The sequence below is a fragment of the Limanda limanda genome, chromosome 11 (assembly GCF_963576545.1).
Source record: "Limanda limanda chromosome 11, fLimLim1.1, whole genome shotgun sequence".
NCBI lineage: Eukaryota > Metazoa > Chordata > Actinopteri > Pleuronectiformes > Pleuronectidae > Limanda > Limanda limanda.
The window spans coordinates 1,381,406-1,402,485 of NC_083646.1; the positions used below are offsets into that span (position 1 = coordinate 1,381,406).

At 43.2% G+C, this 21,080-nt stretch overlaps 3 protein-coding genes and 1 non-coding gene across 5 annotated transcripts; all 4 read right to left on the reverse strand.

The window, feature by feature from the left end:
• Positions 1-714: 714 nt before the first annotated feature.
• On the reverse strand, positions 715-1,611 carry LOC133013486 (E3 ubiquitin/ISG15 ligase TRIM25-like; the record flags this gene model as incomplete). Its single annotated transcript, XM_061080441.1, has 1 exon — positions 715-1,611. A coding segment is annotated over exon 1 (897 nt), but the record flags the coding sequence as incomplete, so codon positions are not given.
• Positions 1,612-2,771: 1,160 nt separating this feature from the next.
• Positions 2,772-2,853, reverse strand: trnas-aga (transfer RNA serine (anticodon AGA)). The gene has a single exon. It is a non-coding gene; the product is annotated as a tRNA-Ser (tRNA).
• A 51-nt stretch (positions 2,854-2,904) lies between these two features.
• Positions 2,905-6,270, reverse strand: cd83 (CD83 molecule). Of its 2 annotated transcripts, none has more exons than XM_061081365.1 (5): positions 6,131-6,270; positions 5,625-5,761; positions 4,438-4,666; positions 3,919-4,019; positions 2,905-3,716 (listed from the first exon to the last, which is right to left on the reverse strand). In XM_061081365.1, exons 1-5 carry the CDS (start codon positions 6,174-6,176, stop codon positions 3,555-3,557), a joined length of 675 nt encoding a protein of 224 aa, XP_060937348.1. In that variant the 5' UTR covers positions 6,177-6,270; the 3' UTR covers positions 2,905-3,554. The 2 variants fall into 2 exon arrangements, with proteins under 2 accessions (XP_060937348.1, XP_060937347.1); XM_061081364.1 differs by having other exon boundaries at positions 4,438-4,669.
• Positions 6,271-7,641: 1,371 nt separating this feature from the next.
• On the reverse strand, positions 7,642-20,557 carry zgc:113232 (uncharacterized protein LOC541546 homolog). The gene is made up of 26 exons (XM_061080860.1): positions 20,537-20,557; positions 18,542-18,626; positions 18,052-18,117; positions 17,826-17,974; positions 17,489-17,629; positions 16,819-16,872; positions 16,658-16,711; positions 16,032-16,085; positions 15,891-15,944; positions 15,551-15,604; positions 14,780-14,833; positions 14,533-14,586; positions 14,336-14,389; positions 13,663-13,707; positions 12,839-12,892; positions 12,701-12,754; positions 12,389-12,442; positions 12,171-12,242; positions 10,664-10,699; positions 10,294-10,338; positions 10,138-10,170; positions 9,688-9,834; positions 9,373-9,549; positions 9,119-9,209; positions 8,911-8,988; positions 7,642-7,933 (listed from the first exon to the last, which is right to left on the reverse strand). Exons 1-26 carry the CDS (start codon positions 20,555-20,557, stop codon positions 7,728-7,730), a joined length of 1,986 nt encoding a protein of 661 aa, XP_060936843.1. The 3' UTR covers positions 7,642-7,727.
• Positions 20,558-21,080: the final 523 nt, after the last annotated feature.

Genomic DNA, 21,080 nt, shown 5'->3' on the forward strand with positions numbered 1-21,080 from the left:
CTCAGCTGTGGCTCCAAAGAAACAAACCCTAACTCCAGCATAGAGCGGCTGAGTGAATGTGGTCTGGACTCTGTGGAGGAGAGTCATGGTGTCAGAGATTCTGTAGAAGGACAGAACACCTGCACTGTGATCCAGGTACACTCCTACTCTGGAGGACACAGGACCTGACACTGGAGTGTCGATGCTGTTGGAACGAAAGTTATAACTGTTTCTATAACAATATAATGACCAAGATTTCTCATTGTTTCCAAATACCCTTTCCCATGGGCGTCCTGCTCTGCTGATATTCTTGTATGCGACTGCTACACTAACTTCTCCCCACACCCCCTGCCCCACCTCCACCTCCCAGTAACAACGTCCAGTCAGACTCTTTCTACTCAGGACCTAATACCAACCAGTGATTCTGTCTGGGTGATCAGAATAAGACTGTTCTTCACTCATATGTGTTACTTTTCTGTTTCCCTCAGATAATAACAGACGTCTGTGTGCTGTGTTTGGATCCAGTGTGATTTTCTGTGAATATTTTAAGAAGTCAGCTCTGGTCTCTGGCTCTGGTTGTGGCAGTAAAACATCCACTTGAGACACAATCTGTAAAATCTCTGTCTCTGTCTCACTCAGAATGTCCTGTAGTTGACCTCTGACCTGTGACACAGCTGCTGTCACGTCCTCAAAGTTCCTCAGAGGACGGATCCTGATGCTGGATGAGTGTGTAGATCCACTGAGTGGTGACAGTGAGGGGTAGTTGTGTAGAAGCTGGTTGTGATCCTCTGTGTCTGAGAGCTGCTTCAGTTCATGGTCTTTCCTCTTCAGCTCAGTGATCTCCTGCTCCAGCTCTCTGACTCGACTCACTTCAGTTTCCTGCTGGGATCTGATCTGCTGCTCCACATCAGAGCTTCTTTTCTCCAGCAGAGGGATCAGTTCAGTGAAGATCTCCTCACTGTCCTCCACTGCTTTATCAGCAGAGCCATTGACGGCCTCCTCCTCCTGTTGAAGCAGCTTCACGTCTTTCTCTGTGTCCTGGACTCTCTGCTGGATTGTTTGTCTCCTCAGCCCGAGCTCCCTCTGCCTCTCAGTCCTTTCTGCTGCAGCTGACACTGTGTCGTGGTCTTTATGTTCCTCCACAGAGCAGAGATAACAGATACACTGCTGATCAGTGCGGCAGAACATCTTCATCACCTCGTCGTGACGAGAGCAGATGTTCTCCTGGAGCTTCTCCGAGGGCTCCACCAGCTTGTGCTTCTTCAATGCAGCTGACTGAAGATGACGCTGAAGGTGAGATTTCCGTTTTCTCCCAGTGCAGACATCACAGGCCACATCTTCAGGTCCAGCAGAGCAGTGATCAGCAGGAGCAGCTTGGAGTCCAGTCTTCTTCAGCTCCTCCAGTGAATCAGCTAACATGGTGTTTGTCTCCAGGACAGGCGTCAGTGTGAAGGTCTGTCTACACTGAGGACAGCTGTAGCTTCCTCTCTCCTCCTCTTTGTCCCAGTGGGTGTTAATACAGCTCTTACAGTAGCTGTGTCCACAGACAGTAGTCACCGGATCCTTCAGTAGATCCACACAGATCCAACAGGAGAATCTTTCTCTTTCCAGGTGATTTTCTTGCTGCTCCATTTCAGCTGCTGCCAGAGACTGTAGAAGAGATTCACTTCCTCTGAACAGAAACAGATGTCTTCTCCTCCCTCTCTCCTTCACTCCCTCTTTTCCCACGTTTTAACACACTAATGAAAAGAGCAACAGTCTTACCTCTCCTCAGCAGTGTTGCCTCACTGTTTAAAGGCGGCTGCCTTTGTTGCCACACTGTTTGCGTTCTCTTAATATGTTATAATATTAAAGAGTAAAGTTGTGTTTTTATATTATGTGTGCCTGTGGTATATATCAATAGGCAATGCATTGGCGTTAGCAAATTTCATTATATTATATTATTATTATCACACAATCTTCAGGCCCAACGCAGCTACACAGCCCCGACTGAATCTTTCATATGCGACTATTAGAGCCATTTCCTATAATGTGCTTCACCGACAAAGAGGTGCAGGAAAAAAACCATTACAGTGAATGACACATCCGTTGAGACACAACCATGAGTGGTTGTGTAATCAGCCGTGACAGGTATTGTTTCTGTCACCAATCTTTGACGTTACACGTTATTTAAATTAATATTTAAAAATCAGTTTTTTAAATATCCTTTCCTTTTAGATTTCATTTTAAAATGTTCTTCTGTTACTTAAAATCTGTTCTCTTATATGAACTATATTTGGGTTTAAATTTGTATCTTTATTGTATGTACAGCACTTTGAGCTGAATTTCTTGTAGATGCTATATTTAAACTTGATTTTACAAATATGAGATTAAATATTTGACGTTAGTTTATTTGTATTCCTCTTTGTTTTGCTTATTTGTGGATGGCAATATATATACATACAGTCTATGGTGGACGGGGCAATATTGCCATCTAGTGTTGGTGCAGCGCTCCTGCAGTACGAGTTGACGGAGCAGCTCCGTTCAATATCTTTATTTATAAGTTTACATATACTTTATATAATATATATATTTTTATATATGTGTGTCTTCTATTATTAGATTGTACTTTTGTATCGTTGACTGTCTTTGATTTTAATTTACGCTGTATTAATTTATTTCTTGCCTTAGATGTTTAGTTTTCTTGTTTCTATTTGTGAAGAACTTTGGATCAGTTTATACAAAGATGTAAAAAAGCAAACAATAAAAAACATTAATATATTTTCTAACTGGGAACTAAGCAAAGAAAAATCCGTTGTCGGCAGGATTCGAACCTGCGCGGGGAGACCCCAATGGATTTCTAGTCCATCGCCTTAACCACTCGGCCACGACAACTGAGTGGCTCCATATCCTGTACAGAGAACATTATATACACATGCACTGATAAACTGAACACAAGAAGTTTATTATTTCATATTTTATATTTACAGTATGTGGTTCAGATCCACAGGGAACAGTACGGTTGGCGTGAGAGCTGAGACAACACATGTCAACACAGACACACGCTGCAGGTAGCGAGAATAACACCGGAAGTGTTTCCAGGGGACACAATAAAACGAGGGACATGCTGTAGTTCCATGGTCAGTGGTGATGGAACTTCACCTAACATCGATCCACAGCAGGTCCATCATATTTTTGTGTCCCCTGAAAACATTTCCTATCGGAACAAGTAACACAAGACCATGAGAAGAGGAGCTTTGGGAACAGAGAACAAGAAATGTCTCATACGGGTCATTTCTCCTGAATGAACTCGTGACCTGAGAAGAAGCAGGGACGCAGATCGATGGAGAAACAGCTGAATTACAAACAGTGTGTGAAACAGATTTTCTCTTCTGGGTTCCTAGCTGCAGCTAAAAGGGCTTTTGATTTCTCCTGTTGCTCATTACACAGGTGATCTGTATCCTGTAGATTCACATTTTTATCCACTACTCAACATCCACAGTTTATCAGAAGTATATCACAATATTAACAAACGAGTAGCAGCAACTGTGGACGTGTGACGAAGAGGATGAAGAGGGAGGTAGTGAGTTCGTCCTTTAGACACAGACGTGCTTCATGGACGAGGAGGACGGCTTTGGACCCAGAGTGTAGATCAGCATCAGGTCTTTCTTTTCCAGCGGTTTGAGCGTCGCGTCCAACAACGTTTCTTTCTTCACAGTTTTAATGCTTCTGTCTCTGAGGACGTTCTTCAGACACATCTGTGGGGACGACATGGGGACATAGAAATGAGTCTTTCTGTCTCGCTTTGGGTGAAATCATGAAACAGCACCGATATGTGTCACTTGCTTTGTTGACTTGTTTACACTGACTTAAGTCTAATGATCCATCCTATCCAAAACCACAGGAAAGATCTGTGTGTGTGTGTGTGTGTGTGTGTGTGTGTGTGTGTGTGTTACTTACGAAGCTTATGAGGAATGTTACGAGTGCGACCATCAGCACTGCTATGGCCAAAATAACAGACTCATCTCTAGTCAGTTTTTCTGTGGGACCATCGGGACAACCTGGTGATGGAGAAGGGTAAGTTACACAACGTGGAACCTGCATCACACACTGAGCTGCTCCAGCTACAACGACGCTTTGATTCTGCATGAACACAACTAACAACCCGGCCGGTTAGAGTTCCTGTTGCTGGTGGTTCTGTTCGGTTTAAAGACTTTTTCAGGGTTAGATGAGCTGAGTGCTCATTGGCTGAATATCTAAAACTGTTCATGTTAGATTAGTCAGACAATTAAATGTGGATTTAAACTCGTATTAATTAGTATTAATGGTTTCAAAATAAGTAATTGCTGTCCGTTCTTAAATGTAGTTATTGGTGTTGTTTTTCAGTTGTGACTAGAGACTGTATATAAGGTTCTTTTAGTGGCAACACATGACATCTATATTTCTATCAAGTTGATGCTCAAGATGCGTCACTGGTACCTGTCAGAGTGAGGAGGACCCGCCCATCCTGGTTCTGCTCTCCCACAGGTGCTGCCATGTGACACGTGTACACGCCGCCATCGCCGCACGTCACGTTGGGCAGGAGGAGGCTGCGGGACTCGGCCAGCAGCTCCACCTCCCGGTCCAGACCCGAGTAGTACCTCGTGGTGCCAGTAGAGAGGTTCCGGGTCAGGAGGCCGCTGAGTCGGGTCGATGGAGACTCTCTGACCTGCTGAGTCATGAGGAGGTAAAGGTCAGACTCAAGAGACGCATACTGTCTGTGTGTGTGTGTGTGTGTGTGTGTGTGTGTGTGTGTGTGTCTGTGTGTGTGTCTGTGTGTGTGTGTGTGTGTGTGTGTGTGTGTGTGTGTGTGTGTGTGTGTGTGTGTGTGTGTGTGTGTGTCTGTCTGTCTATCTGTCTCTGTGTATCTGTCTGTGGGTCTGTCTGTCTGTCTGTCTGTCTGTCTGTCTGTCTGTCTGTCTGTCTGTCTGTCCATCTATCTATCTATGTATCCATCCATCCATCCCCCCATCTCTCTATCTCTCTCTCTTTAATTAATCTTTTCTCAAAAACATCATAACAATTTAGGAGGATAGATAGATAAAGTGAGAGAGAGAGAGAGAGAGAGAGTGATAGAAGATATAAATAATGGTAATTATGGTTATAATCATCATCATAATAATATTATTCTGGTCAGATCACAACATTAGCTCAAGCTGAGCCGTACAATACTGCCACCTTGTGGACAAAAGTGGAAAATGAAGGAGCAATCAATCTGTATGAATTATCAATTACTATAATTGTATATATATATATATATATATATATATATATATATTATTATATTGGGAATACATTTTTTTAGAATTTTTTAAACATTTTTTTCTAGGAACAGTACAACAAAAGTTGTTTTTTTTTCCTCAAAAAAGACGTTATGGCGGAATGTTATGGATAACGCAACAGGAAGTCGCCAATCTTTCACGTTACACGTTCGATCATATCGTCATCTCAACAACGTGCAGATTCAAATGCGTGATAAGTGGGCGTGGTTAGGAGCCGTGTCTCTCTCTCTCTCTCTAACTACCTTTTTTTCTCTAACTACCTCCTCATTACTTTATTATATATTTATGACATATGCTGATCTTTTAGAAAGGAAGGAAACAGAAAGTAAAAGTATTAGTACTCACTCGGTACCACTTCACCGCTCGGTACTCGACACCCTCGACTTGTTCAGCCAAACAGCGAACAACACAATCTGTACCGGAAACACATTCCACCTCCGGCAGGAAGTCCACCACGGCCGCCCCCCCACAGAGCTGCACACCTGAGGAATATGGTTATGGACAAATTAGGTTTCTCATAAGTGTGTTCAAATTACTTGAAAATAAAAAAATGTAACAAATTGTATTAATTGTCACATATTGTATTACACATTTCATATTAAGTATGTGAGACGTAATAAAAGGTAAAATATATTATTATTATAATTATATATTATATGTAAAAACAGTTAAAATAAAAATGTAGTGAGTAATATTACTTCAACATATTTAAGTTTGATTAAATTTGTATTGATTAATAATCAAAATATTTAATAATGGTGTAGTCAACACATGAATGTGTGTACGTGTGTGTCATGTTGAAACATCGTAGAAACAATAAAGTAGTTCTTTAAAGTAGTTAAAGTACTTACAGGCTGACACCAGGAGGGGGAAGCAGAGGAGGCTCAGGTGACTCATGATGAAGATGATGAAGATGAGGCTGCTGATGACGACGATATCATGAAAATGATACTGAAGCTGATGTAGCTGAATATGGAGTTGATGAAGATGATGGTGTTCAGACTGAGTGGAGACGCTTCTTATGATGTTTAGAATTTATAGCAGCGACTTCCTCCTTTCAAACATCGTCACAAGGGGGCGTGGTCTGTATCCAGGCTGTGATTGGACCATGGTAATAATAACGGATATATTTCTATGAGACGTCAGGGGGAGGTTGTGTTCCACAGAAAGTGAAACCACAGGGAATTCCCCGGAGTTTCCCTGAAAGAAGAACTATCTACTCAGAAAAGAGAAACTGGTATTTGAAGTTGGAAAACTCCCGTCAGTGATTAATTGATGACACATTTACACGAGCGCCTCGTATTAAGGAACCAGTTCTCGCCAGAAAAAAACCCGAACAAAGAGTTTCTGTTTGTGAAATTCCACATAAAGTTACTTGTTTTCCCTCTGGATTTCAGTGTAAATTCAAAGTAATTTCTTTTTATAAAACTGGAGGCGTTCAGTCACCGGCTGAATCAATCTGTCACTGTTCAGATGAAGCATTCAGAGCCCAAACAATGTGGATTTCTTTTGTGGCCTGTAACTATATTAGGGAGTAAAAAACTAATTTCGACATAAATATATCCGCTTGGGATCGGATCACTCAGGACGTTGAAACCAGGTCTGATCTGTGGAATCAGTGTTTCCTTGAACTCTTGCTCTTGGGGCTTTGGAGAGATTTTTATTTCCAGGGTGAAAAGCGCTTTGAGAGTTCATCAAGACTAGAAAAGTGATTCATAAATACAGATTTACAAATTTCTTTCTCAGGACGAAACACATTTCACTCAGTGGTGGACGATTAGTCAGGAAACTGTGGTTAGTGCAGGTTAGACTTTCTACTTCTCCGGGGGTTAGAGGTGAAAACTGGTCTAAAGGCTCATTTTCAGGATGAACAGCAGACGGAGGCTGAACAATGTGACGAGTGAGAAACTGAAGAGTCCGATTGAAAAACCAACAAACATCAGGCAGTTTATCTGAAACATTTCAGAGCACAGTACATGTATTTGAGATACTTTACAAAATATTTACATTGCATTTTCTTTCTTCTTTAAAAATTGTGTTTTTGGGTAACGGAGAAAACAAAAACTTAACCGATGGAAAGATGAGGAATCATTTACTCTTTGTTTTTTATCAAATTACAAACATTCAACCAAATATTTCCCAGTAAAACTGTTTCAGAGTTGATATTTTAATGAAGCATGAAACATCTAAAGCTTTGAGCAGCTGGGAGTCTCCTCTGGTTTGATTCCTGTTTCTCAGCGGAGTGCCTCCTGGTAACGTACTCGGCCCAGTGACATGTTCATCAGCCAGTGTTGTGAGGGAATTAGCTTCAGCTTTTGAATATTTAGTCAATAACACATTAAAATATATTTTCTTTCATGTCTTTCAGTTTTCATTCCAGGTGGAATATCATTGAGAGGAACCCTCACGTTGCCACCAGGACCATCTTTAAACCCACAGTGGTCCGGGTTACATTTTCAGACTGACAGGTCCTTTCACCAGGCCCTGCTCCTTCCGCATCACTGGCGCATGGATGCTGCAGTCCCGCGCCTCACAGAATCCCGGCACGCCTGCGTTTCCCACCGTGCCGGTCTGGCCCACCGAGCCAGGGAAGCCACGAGGACCCCGGGGCCCCTCCATGCCCTTTGTGGGCTCGGCTGGGTGACCTGGGAAACCTTTGGGGAGAGAGAAGTCAAAGGTTTCACTTAAACACAACCGACAACAAACTGCACAAACGATAGATATCAGGCCTCTGTGTGTAAATCAAGATCCATGAATTATTCCTTGAGAAACTAATGACAATATCAGACAGTAAAGGGTTTCCATAGTTACCAACACAACTCTAAAATCCAACAATTTACATTTTTGGCATTAAAACTTCTTAAATAAGTTAAAATATCAGGTACTAGATCTTTACCATGTTAAGTTAGGTCTTATTTATGGTAACGTTCATTTAATACTTCAAATTGAGTCTTATTTTAGTTTTGGCGTCATGTATAGTTTGTAATGTCTCTGTGTCGTAGTTCTTTCTCCGTGATACAGATATTAACAATGTAATAAATCTACATGAAGTGATAACTGATCGTCTCCAGTCAGAACTGATCTCAGTTCACTCGTCCCATCTGCAGTTTGAGGGATAACGTGGTGTTCCAGGGTTTTTCTCAAGTGATTCATAAACCCTGATATTCCCTCATATAATAGATCTTAGAATCGATTGATTATGGTTCTAAAAGTCTGAGATTTAACTTGTGGAAACCTGCAGGAACCCTGGAGGTAACAGATAAAACAACAGTTAGTTGCTTTGGTTCTGATTTGAAGTCTTTGTACAAAATTACAGGACGACGTGTTTTTTAAATAACTAAATTAAAAAGTCTTTCTCCAGCGATATATTTAACGTTGTCATTGTCCCGGTCGTGGAGGAGCAGCGACATGAATCACTGTGAGGGAACGAACAGATGTCATTGGTTCGTGGAGGTGATGAGGTCACGTGATCAGTGACCAGTCAGAATCGGAGCCACGTGGTTTTTCCCGAGTGATGTAGAATCCCTGCTCGTTTCCCTGAAGCTAAAAGCTGAAGCTAAAGCTAGAGTTAAGTTTTCTACATCAGCTGAAACACTCAGTTCAGGGGATGAAGCTCTGAAGACTCTGGTACCTGTGAGGCCTTGTGGTCCACCGGGTCCCGCCAGGCCCTTACCAGGCTCCCCTGTGACGCCCTTAGATCCTTTTTGACCTGTAGTATAAAACAAGAAAATGCTTCTGAGTACGTTATCATCACCCACGTGGGCGGAGTCAACCTGTACTTGACTCTGATTGGTTTGTAGACGGCTTCTGATTCATCACCCTCTCCAGTGATCTCGTACCTCTGGCACCTTGCTCTCCATCCTGTCCCTCCAGTCCTCTGTCGCCCTGAACACCTCTGGCTCCCTTCACTCCAGCTTTCCCTGCTTTGCCCTGAAGGAGACAGAAATGGTTGTCGCTCTTTAGTTCTGAATGAAATACAAGAAAGGCTTCCTATTTTTGAACATTTGTCCTCTGGAATAAACCAAAAAATAATCAAAAATTGCAAACAGTCTTCTGACAGAGAATTTAACTGTGGGGCAGGAGTGGGACCTACAGGTTTGCCTGGTGCTCCTGCTAGCCCTTGGACTCCCGGGGGCCCGATGAGGGTCCGGTTGTTGATGGGGCAGCCCTGGGAGCACTTTGCCCGAATGGAAGCAGCGTACTGGGAGATCTGGGCCGTCACCACACCGCGGCAGAGCTGAAGGACCTGCTCATCCGTCAGACCGGGACCCTGCAGGACACAAGAGATCTTCATCTCCCACAAGGTGTTTCATCCTCATCTCAGTCTGGACACAAATCCAATGCTTTGCTTTGTTGAAGATAAAAGTAGGATAAAAGGAACTGCATAAAGGACAGAACACAGACTCACAGAAGGACCTTGGACTCCTTTAGTTCCAACTCGGCCTGTAACGCCCAGGTCGCCGATTGAGCCGCGTTCTCCTCTGGTCCCCGGGACGCCGGGGGGGCCCACCGGCCCGGCGACGCCATCCCGACCAACCGCACCTTTCGGTCCACGCTGTCGGGTGAGATGGACGAGAGGAAAGAAGAGGAAACACTTCTGAATTAGAGTCTGGACATATTGAGAAGGAACACGCTCACTCTGTCCAGAGATTTCTCATATTTTGAGAAACTAAAAACGTTATTAAAGTAATGAAATTCTTTCTGTCTTTGTTTTAGAAAACACGAGTCAGAGAAGGTGTTTCTGTGTCGGAGGACATTTGGTGAAACCAGGAATCAGGCGTCTTGTCAACTACTACATGAGCTGCGTCTCTTTGTGTTTGTGTGTATTTATATGTCATCAAAATAAATACATAGCCACCTGTCCTTTGTCTCCACGGTCGCCCACGCTTCCCTGAAAGAGAGGAGGAGGAGGAACTGATCAGTGAGTAAATGCCAGCAGGTGTTGAAAGAGGAAGTAAAACTGAGCGTGCAGTACGTTAAAGTTCTTCATCTCACTGTAAACAAGTGAAATTACCTTGAGACCTTTTCCCCCTTTAATTCCCTTCTTTCCTGCGGAACCCTGCAGAAGAAAAAACACTGTTGCGTTGAGGACATTCATGAAAACAACAGCAGCAGCGGTTTGATTCCTCCAGTCGCTGCGTTCTCCGGTGAACGGTTTGTTTACGCTTGTAGAAGTGGAAAGGCCAGACAAACAGAAAGAGGTAGAAGGGAAAGTCCCGGCTGTGTCATGCCTAAGATTTAAAGATTGCTGTATAATGATGACTACAATGATGGAACATATTTTATTACAAAACAAGAGAAGAACCAAAGTGTTTCTGAACACAGCACACTGTTCTTTTCTCGGATCTTAAAACTATTTTCACAGTTTTGTTAGAGGAACTCACCTTGTCCCCATCAGGTCCCGTCTCCCCTTTGGAACCCTGCAGGGAAAACAAGCAGCCGTCACTGATCAGGCGGAACAAACACACATCGGGACATTCAGTTTCCCACGAGTGGAAATGTGATCAAACCATTTAGACATCGAGCAACTCTAGAGGAAGCAACACCATAACACAGAGTAAAGGAAAACTAACAAACAAGAAAAAGCCCAAGTCATACTTGAACTGAGGCTGTTCTACGTGTAAGTAGTAAGTAGTATGTAGTATGTAGTATGTAGTATGTAGTATGTAGTATGTAGTATGTAGTATGTAGTATGTAGTATGTAGTATGTAGTATGTAGTATGTAGTATGTAGTATGTAGTATGTAGTATGTAGTATGTAGTATGTAGAGTGAAGGCGTACGTGTAGTTTAACAGAATCCATTGAAATGTTCACTTCTTTGTTGTGTGAGAACTTACAGGTTACATGTGTGATACACTTCAGATCAGAGAGAAGAACCCTGTGATGTCTGTCATGAGCTCGATGAGTAACAGACTGAGAGACAGACTGAGTGACAGACTGAGAGACTGAGAGACAGACTGAGAGACTGAGAGACAGACTGAGAGACAGACTGAGTGACAGACTGAGTAACAGACTGAGTGACAGACTGAGAGACAGACTGAGTAACAGACTGAGTGACAGACTGAGAGACAGACTGAGAGACAGACTGAGTGACAGACTGAGTGACAGACTGAGAGACAGACTGAGAGACAGACTGAGAGACAGACTGAGTGACAGACTGAGTAACAGACTGAGAGACAGACTGAGAGACAGACTGAGTGACAGACTGAGTAACAGACTGAGAGACAGACTGAGTAACAGACTGAGTGACAGACTGAGAGACAGACTGAGAGACAGACTGAGAGACAGACTGAGAGACAGACTGAGTGACAGACTGAGAGACAGACTGAGTGACAGACTGAGAGACAGACTGAGTGACAGACTGAGAGACAGACTGAGTGACAGACTGAGAGACTGAGAGACAGACTGAGAGACTGAGAGACAGACAGACTGAGAGACAGACTGAGAGACAGACTGAGTAACAGACTGAGTGACAGACTGAGTGACAGACTGAGAGACAGACTGAGAGACAGACTGAGAGACAGACTGAGAGACAGACTGAGTGACAGACTGAGAGACAGACTGAGTGACAGACTGACAGACAGACTGAGTGACAGACTGAGAGACAGACTGAGAGACAGACTGAGAGACAGACTGAGTAACAGACTGAGAGACAGACTGAGAGACAGACTGAGAGACAGACTGAGAGACAGACTGAGTGACAGACTGAACTGAGTAACAGACTGAGAGACAGACTGAGAGACAGACTGAGTAACAGATTGAGAGACAGACTGAGTAACAGACTGAGAGACAGACTGAGTAACAGACTGAGAGACAGACTGAGAGACAGACTGAGTGACAGACTGAGAGACAGACTGAGAGACAGACTGAGTGACAGACAGACAGACTCACTGGCTGGGCCTTCAGACCCTTGGGTCCTGGTTTCCCTGGCACTCCAGCGTCCCCTTGCTCTCCTCCAGTTCCCTGTTGGACAAACAGAAAACTATTGAATGAATGAATCATGTGTGTGTAAATAAAACAAGAAATATATATATGTTTTAGTTTTCATGAATAATAGAATAAAACTTTGCACTGTATTAAACCGTCAGTTGGAACCCCGAGTGACTCACCACAGCGCCCGCTCTGCCCCTGGGACCTCTCACACCACGATCCCCTTGACTCCCCTGAAACAACAGACGTCACGATACTGAGCAGATATGAAACCGACTTCACGGCCGGGACGTGTCCAACGTCTGCCGTGCAAAAGGTTTATTATGTAAAACAAATACGTCTCTGTCCAAATCCACTTGTTTTACGGTGGAAGAAAAATCCCGCTGCACCGGATGCACAGATCAAAGTCATCGGTGCACAGTGTCGTAGTGAGAATGAATCATGTCTGTTCCAGCTCCACGTGATGAGGAGGAGGCGACTGTGGTTGTTACCTTAGCACCAAACGGCCCCGGCTCTCCCATCAGCCCCGGGACTCCTATGGGACCCTGAGGAAACAAGCAGCGGGATGAGGGAGAGTTTATAGATTCAGGATGAATCCAGACGACAGCACAGATTCATGACCAACTCACATCTTCTCCGGGGTCACCGTTGCTGCCCGGCAGGCCGTCATGACCTTGACCTCCCTGAGAGGAGAATATAAAAACCATGTGAGCAAAGACCGACTATGTATCGTGAACAAGGTTTGAACGACAGGTCGTGTGTTTCTACTGCGTCTGTCGGACCAGCAGCTGACCAGGAGGCTGAAACCAACACGTCACCTTGACTCAAAAACTGTAAAGATACTAAAACAAGATGTTCATAAGGATAAAAGTGGGAAAAGTCCACAGCATCACATGAAAGTCAGCTGTAGAAGAAATGTACCAACACTTTACTGTTGTAATAAAGAAACTAAAGCAGTACTTTTATTTACTCATAAAGAGAAACCCAGTGATCATCCAGTTTGCTTCACTTTCTTTTGAACTTTCAGTTTTACACTCTTCAGTCGGCGTCATCTGAACGTTGAGTAAAACCAAAACTAAAAGCAAGGAATCAATTAATTTGAAAGTATCTTTAATGATCTGCACACAGTCACAGAACGAACAGTAATCAACGTGCACCGTGCTGAATCAGGAACTGGCCACGGATGTTTGACATACAATTTGCCCCCTTGTGTAAATTCTGGCCCCTGATTTAGAAAAATCACAGCTATTCTTCTCTCTCTGTGATTTATATAAACATGCTCATCAAGTTTCTTAGTAAAGGGAAAGTTTCAACCCGTTGGTGGTTTTAGAGAAAGTCCCTGGAATCCACTGATTCATTGGCTTCAGCAGAGTTTCAGTGTTTCCTCTCTGGAATAACTGTCGCAGTGTGGAGCGAGAATAACATTAACAACGCATCATCAGTGTGCTCGTACCTTTGGTCCAGAGGGTCCGAAGCCCCCCGGCTGTCCAGGGTAACCCTGCAGGGGACAGACAGAAAACACTCAGAGGAAAGAGAACATCAGGAGCAGTGAACTCAGGAAACTGACGGAGTGAAAAGACACGGACGGATCTCTCACTTTGTCTCGCAAGAGTTTGTGCATTTTGACAATTGCATTGATGTTAATGTTGAAAATAATTCTGGTTCATTTAGAGGACTGATATTTAGAGTTTGTTCGATTTGATCTATTTTAATTCGATTTTCTCCTTCTCAACTTATCTTAAAATTGCGATACAGATTTATTGTTTTTCTTTCTTTTACCTCTTTAATGTTTTCATGTCTTTCTTTCTCATTTAAATGAGAATTTTCATTCCTGACCTGAACTGCATCCTCGCACCAAGTCTCTGAGGGAACTGGGCTGTAGAGTTTGATTAATCCTGCAAAGCTTTACAAAAACTCCTTATATCAGATTCATAAATATATTCACGTGAACCTTTTAATGTATTTCTCATAATTAATTAATCATTTTAAATGTCCGAATACAGACAGAAAAGAGTCCAAGCTAAATTAGTAAAAATAATGATGTAGTGGTTCAGATGATTTCAGTGAGAAGAGATGATGATGATGATGATGATGAAGATGATGATGATGATGATGATCTTTCTTACATTGTAGCCTCTGTCTCCGATGTCACCAGGAAACCCGGGTGCTCCGATTTGACCCTGTGGCAGAAAGAAAGAGAGATAGAGTCAGCTGCGTCTCTTTTTTCCTAAATATAGAAGAGAAACAGGACGATGACGTTCAGAAGACATAAAACACACAGAATCCTCTTTTCCAGGACTTTTGTAATATTTGACGTCCTGACCTTCTGTCCATCGCGTCCGTGTGGACCCTCTTTGCCTCCATCACCACGAGAGCCCTGAACAGAAAACACACATCAGAGAGGACGGAAAGAGTCGAAGGACAAGATAATATAAAGTCAATCTATCAACAGACATGTACTGATTTACAGTAAATCAGTTCAAACATCATGACACTTGTGATCAGTTGTTGGGACTGTGGGATAAACAGTGTTCACTCTCTCTCTTTTGTGTGTGTTTCATTTTCTTTACCTTGATACCTTTACCTCCCCTTGGTCCTAGAGGCCCAGCGTCACCACGGGGGGCCTGAAAAAACACAAATGAATAATGAATTCAGTTGACTTGAGAGTTTACAGCTTAAAGAGACATAATTAATATATTTATATAACATACATATACACACTGTGCCCTCAGACGTGTTTGACCTGATCTAAAAAGATTGATAAACAGTGTAGAAGTGAAGTGAAGTGTTCACCGTGCTGCTGCTCATCACCACGTTCAGTGTAATGAAGATAATAATAATTAATAAATGACTGTAGCGGCTGCTCGACTCCCACATTCACCATCAGCATCTTCTCTGCTCGTTGATGATGTGATGACAAGGATCCACAGATCATCAGCTCCTCCAGTACGGAAACCAAGAAGAACTGAAGTTTCCAACATTTCACCACATTCCCTCATGACATCATCATGAGAAAATAAGATTAACAAATGTCGTAACCAATGGTTTCGAAATATATCAGGAAACATCTTCCCCAGCATTTTCGTTTCTGTATTACATTTAAAATAAACTTGGGCCACTTTCAAGATTCTGTTTTAAAATGATGAATAAAGAAAATATTCTCTCGTCTGTTTCCTGTCTCTGGTTTTAGTGCGTCCTCTTAAAGACACGTCCCCGGTGAACTCTGAACCAGGTCTCACGACTGAAAAGATTTGATTTGAGCTGGATTCCCCCCCCCCCGATGAGCAGGAGAACGGGTGTTTCCACCAAAGAGATGTTGAGATGTTGAGGTGTTTCCTTACAGTCTCACCAGCAGCTCCGACGCCTCCTCGCGGTCCCTCCATGCCGACGTCGCCCTGATGAAAGAAGAGGAGACGGATTTCAACAAACTGATGTCAACCATCTTACTGCTGTCGGGTCGGAATTAAGTTTAAAGAAGAAACTAAATAACGACACAGTTCTTCACAAGGTTGAACGATGACATGAACAAATACATCGGTCAGAATTCAGATTCAAACAAAGACTACAGCTTTGAAATAAAGGTTAGGATAAATGAGCAAGTGTGAGATTAACGCATAGATATGAAAGGAGAGTCTGTGTGTGTCTGTGTGTGTCTGTGTGTGTCTGTCAGTGTGTGTTTACCTTCAGACCCAGCTCTCCGTGCTCGCCTGGGTCTCCTGGAAGTCCAGGTTCTCCCTGTAGATAAAAAAACCACACAGAATATTTATCTCTTGATTTTAAAGAACCAGTTTGGGAAACGTCCTGGACTGGGTTGGAACTCACCATGGCTCCAGAGAAACCAGAGAATCCGTCGTCTCCTTCAGGCCCAACATCGCCCTGCAGGACAGCAGGTCAGAGGTCAAAGGTCAAAGGTCAAAGCTACAGCTAACAGAAAGAGGTCTGCACTGGTCGATTAGCATTGAAGGTTTTTAGAGCTTTTTGTTTTTTTCAATTCAATTCAATTTAAGTTCGATTCAGTTAATTTACTTTGTGTGTTTCACTAAATTCAGGCCTGATAATAATTCAATAATCTGAATATTGATATTTAAATCTAGCATCGTCTTTGGCAACAGCTGCAGTAAAAATACAAAGCTGTATTTGTAAACTGAATACATTTCAAATGTCTTTAACTGATCGGCGCAAAAACTACACAAGATTCTTGTTTCAACTTTTACTTTTGTTTCTTTGTGTTGTTTTAAATTTCTTTTTAATTTAAAGTCTCTGCAGTTTTGGTTTCAATTTAACTTTGTTTGTTTTATTAATGGAAACGTGTGAACTTTCAGTTTCAGTTCATTGTAACAACAACAACACTGTGTCACGGTATCACTGTGTGTGTGTGTGTGTGTGTGTGTGTGTGTGTGTGTGTGTATGTGTGTGTGTATGTGTGTGTGGTGATCATATTCACTCACAAGAGGTCCGGTGTCTCCTCCTCTTCCTCGAACTCCTTTGGTTCCTTTATAACCCTGAAAGAAAAGACACATCTCGTCCCTGAGCCTCAGACTCTGGAGCTTCTCTCACTTCCTCCAGATTCCTCATCTTGAATCAGAATCATGTGCAGGTTGAGACTCACCTCTCGGCCCTGAGTGCCTGGCTCCCCGGTTCTACCCTGGAAGCCTCTGGATCCCTGACGAGAGGAGAAGAGTCACTTACACCAGAGTCATGTGAGGTCCATGTGACCTTTGACCTTTGGCCACTGAAATCTAATCAAGTGATCTGTGAGAATTTGAAGGGGATTTTCTCTCCCCGAGGAGGAAAGAGGAAGTAGATCACTCATCATTTATTTTAAGAGTTTTAAGTCTGGAACCAGGTCGACCTGCTATGAGATGTAATGTGTGTGAATTGTGTCTTTTGTGTTTGTCTAAAGTGTTTCATTCAGTGTTAAGTGAAACGTTTCCATAGCAACAGCAAGCTCCACCAATCAATCACATTGCTACTGCACCTGAGGACCGTGAGGGGCGTCGAGCTTCTTCACATCGCAAATAAATCCTGTTTATCTTATGACTTGAGGCTTTTACAGACAATAACATTGTTTCACAATCTCATATCTTATGGTGAATCTACCGTGGAGGTTGATAATCAAAACCTCTATTCAGAAAATTAATTTGAAGATTGAAACTTAAACAGCGCCTCCATCTGGTCAGGTACAGTAATATTTTCAGAAACGAGAGGACCAGGTGTCCTCTTCTCTCTCGGAACAAAGCGATCGTGATGACTGAGTGAAGCGATGTCTGCTCCTGTACCTTCGGTCCTGCGAAGCCAGCGAATCCAGGTTGTCCAGGTTCACAGTCACATTCCGTGGGCCCCTCCTCCCCGAGAGCCGCATCGGCCCCAGACTCCTCCGAGGAGCCGGTGTCCGGCCCTGCAGGGAACTCGTACGGGACCTGAAGCCCAACAAGCACAGCAGCTGTTACACACAGGACAACATGGACGCTCCTGGAATCCCCTTTGAGAGAATCCCCCAGATGGTGATAGAGTTCAAAATGAAAGGTCACTGTTATTCTTTTTATTTAAAATAGCTCAAAAGCTCCAGAACAGCTGTCAATCATGTTGTGAGAGCTGCTGCGCCCCCCCACCCACCTGCATGGTCTCCGTGTCCTCCTTGGCGTAGTGGGACTCGGTGGTGGTGGCGTACGGGAACGTGTCCCCGGTGATCATGGTGACCCGGGTGGGGGTGGGACCGGACTGGTCGTAGTCCTCGTCGTAGTGGGCCGGCTCCGGGGGAAACTCTGAGGGCACAGAGGAGAAGGTGTCTGGTGGGGGACAGGAACATGTGAGAACCAGCAGTGGAGGACACGTGTCTCACCTGGTTGAGGGGCGGCCATGTTGTCGTAGTGATTGACCAAAGATCCTTCATCGGTGCGATCCTCACCTGAACACCAAAACAAATCAACCGATTGATTCAAACTCAGCAGGTTTGAATCCTGAGGACAGATCCTGATTGAGACACTTTCACAAACACACATCACTGTGTATTCAGGCCAAAGCTGGATCTGCACTCTCTTAACCATTTGTTTCTTAATCTGAAATTAAACATTTGTTTGTTTGTTTGGATGAATTTGATTCGTAGCTTCACTTGTTCTGGACCAATTCATTTAAGATTTCATGCAAAATCAACAAAGCTTTTCCTTTAAAATTTAGTACAACTGTAGTTTTTTCTACAGATGAAACAAAGTTGGATTTATATACGATATAGATTTGCCCCTTTTCCTCTTTCTGGTGTTAAGTAAAGCAGGAATAAATTAATATTTTACAATTATAACGAAGGGTTTTGTTTCATCGAATGCGTTTCTGACCTGAGTTGAGTCCAGAGAATTCGTCCTGGCAGCGGGAGACGACGAGACACAGCACGAAGACGAGAAGTCCCGAGAGGACGGACGCCTGAAAAGACAGAAGCAGTCAATGACCTCATCTACCACTTCATCACTTTACTACATGTACAACTAGAATATGACTCATAACAGCCCACACCTCCACTCAGGCCCGACAGTTATGAAACCACATTGAAATTCACTAGATCCAGATTTTTATTTGGATCTGCACCAAATCACACACACTCATGAATATCAGTCCCCTAAATATGTTTTATTTCATCCGGATCCATGAATTATAAACTTTATTCATCACAACCTGAATCAGTTTCTCGTCACTTTCAAATCACACGTAACAACAAGCAGAGAAGAAAGATGAACGGAAGAGAAGACACATCAACAACACAACAGCAGGAAGCATGTAGAGAGTTATTGTGCAACAATGCTTCTAAAGCTGCTTTCAGACCTGCACTGAACTACAGATTATCAATTATCTGGAGGAGCTGGATCCAAATGTCTCAGTGAGGCCACATGAATCTATAGGTCGTGTCCGGCCCCCTGCTGCTCTACAGGCTCCACCCCTCACCTGAACGTTCCCCACACGTTCCTCCTGTTGCTTCTTCAAATGGGAAACACAAACTACTGGAAAATGTCCAGACACTTCTTTCCGAATGTGGACGGTGTTAAGAGAGAAAACCTGTTGCTCGGTCAATTTGACCTCCTCCCAGATTTCAGATGTTCAAAGAGGTGGAGAGACATGAACCAGACCCGAGGACTGAAGCCTCAGAGAAGAGTCTCTTCTCTCTGCTGGTGCTGAGGGTCTGAGCAGCTCAGAGCTGATTCTGCTGGTGTTTGTCTGAGAGTTGAACACACTGAGAGTTTCTTTGTCAGGATGAAAACCGCAGAGCTCTTCTCAGACTCATCTCACATTCCTGAGGCTTCACTCTGAGCCTCAACACCAACCACGGAGAGAAAACCAACCGGGACTTTTACTAAATAACAAAGAACTGTTGGATCCGTCAACAGAGAAAAGAGAATTATGACTTTTTATAATCACATTCTTAATAAACTCTTCCCATCAGTTAAAAAGATTTCTGAGTACACTCAATTAATTCACAGTGGAGTTAAAGTAACAAAACATTTTAAGTTCTCAACTCAAAATATGTTGACGTCTGTTTTCAAACCATTAGAAGATATTTACCATTTTATAACAGTTAACAATGTTAAAAGTGTTAACTTAGACACAGAAGTATGTTGGTCAATTAAAGTCCGAGCAGCTGAAGCACTTTGAGGGAACGTCTCTTGCTCTTTAGGTTGAGTGAACTCAAAAAGACTTTCTCAGCCCCATCAGTAGAATCTGCTTCGGGAACGAGGTTCATGTTTGACTCTGTCTCTCATGAAGCTTTTTATCTTATTTATATATAGAAATATAGCAGTATTTCTGCTGGATGCACAGTACTTTATGATTCCCTGTAGATTTGCTCCAGTCACTTAATACAATCTGCTTTTCTCATCACCCCAAGTGGAAGATGTTCCACAGAACCGTCGTCTCAACTCTCAAACAGAAGATCCTCGGTTATTCAATGTACACAGGAAGATAATTAGTTCTAAGTTCCTCTCAAGGAACCTGCAGATCTGCTCTCAAGGTAAAGTTCAACCATTCTGTCAAACACAGTGAAAATACATTGAACCCTTCCACAGGCAGCTGTTGGTGGAATGTGTGGATCAAGTGGATGTTTTAAATCAAACAGATAATGTTCAGATTATTTCTACCATCACTTCCTGCCAACTGTTAGTTTCCCTCTGAACACAGCCAAGCCTGAATCGTTTCTATGATTTGAAAGTGCAACACTAAGGTTAACGGACCAATCCACGTTGTTATTTGAGCGATTCTTCCAAAAACCATCTGTCCACAGCTGCCATGAACTTCCATAACACCCAGACCTGCAGGGCCCACGGCCAAACCCATCATCTCCTTACCGTGTCACCGGAGGCTCTCATGGTTCTGCAGAGCGATTCCTCTCAGACCAGACGATGGCCCCAAGAAACGTGAAGGAGCTTTCCCTGAGCAGTTCTCCTTCACAGCATCAGCAGTCCGACGGCTGCTTCCTCTCTCCAGGATCCCTCAGGTTCCCTGGCGCTGACGGATCCTCTCCTGCTTCTCAACAGGGTGAGAAATACCTGAGCCACAATCCAGCACGAGCAGAGAGAAGCTCCCAGAGAGTCTCAGCTTCACAGCCACTTCATTCTCCTCATGTAAGGTCGGTGTTCACAGGAGAAAGTAGAATTATATCACAGCATTGAGATGTTTCCAAATTAAAATATACAGAAGTGAGTTTTTTATATGATCAAATAATAGTAGCTCCTGATGCTTTATCTCAAAGTTAAAAAAAACTCTGCATCAAAAACTAGATGATCAGCTCAGAGCCGAAGATCTTCACCAGGTTTCATTTATTTATCAGGTCACGTTTCCACTTGTTCACATGAAGCTGCAGAATGAAGCTCACACCATTCTGACATGGAT

What these genes read in the sequence shown, in the direction of transcription:
- cd83 (XM_061081364.1), bottom strand. Translation starts at nt 6,176, where the DNA reads ATGAGTCACCTGAGCCTCCTCTGCTTCCCCCTCCTGGTGTCAGCCT. An exon ending in GGTCCTCCTCACTCTGACAG is followed by an intron (nt 4,020 to 4,437) that starts GTACCAGTGACG and finishes CTCCATCACCAG; the next exon opens with GTTGTCCCGATGGTCCCACA. An exon ending in TAACATTCCTCATAAGCTTC is followed by an intron (nt 3,717 to 3,918) that starts GTAAGTAACACA and finishes TCGTCCCCACAG; the next exon opens with ATGTGTCTGAAGAACGTCCT.
- zgc:113232 (XM_061080860.1), bottom strand. Translation starts at nt 20,557, where the DNA reads ATGAGAGCCTCCGGTGACACG. An exon ending in GGGGCAGAGCGGGCGCTGTG is followed by an intron (nt 12,243 to 12,388) that starts GTGAGTCACTCG and finishes TTTGTCCAACAG; the next exon opens with GGAACTGGAGGAGAGCAAGG. An exon ending in AAGGGGGAAAAGGTCTCAAG is followed by an intron (nt 10,171 to 10,293) that starts GTAATTTCACTT and finishes CCTCTCTTTCAG; the next exon opens with GGAAGCGTGGGCGACCGTGG.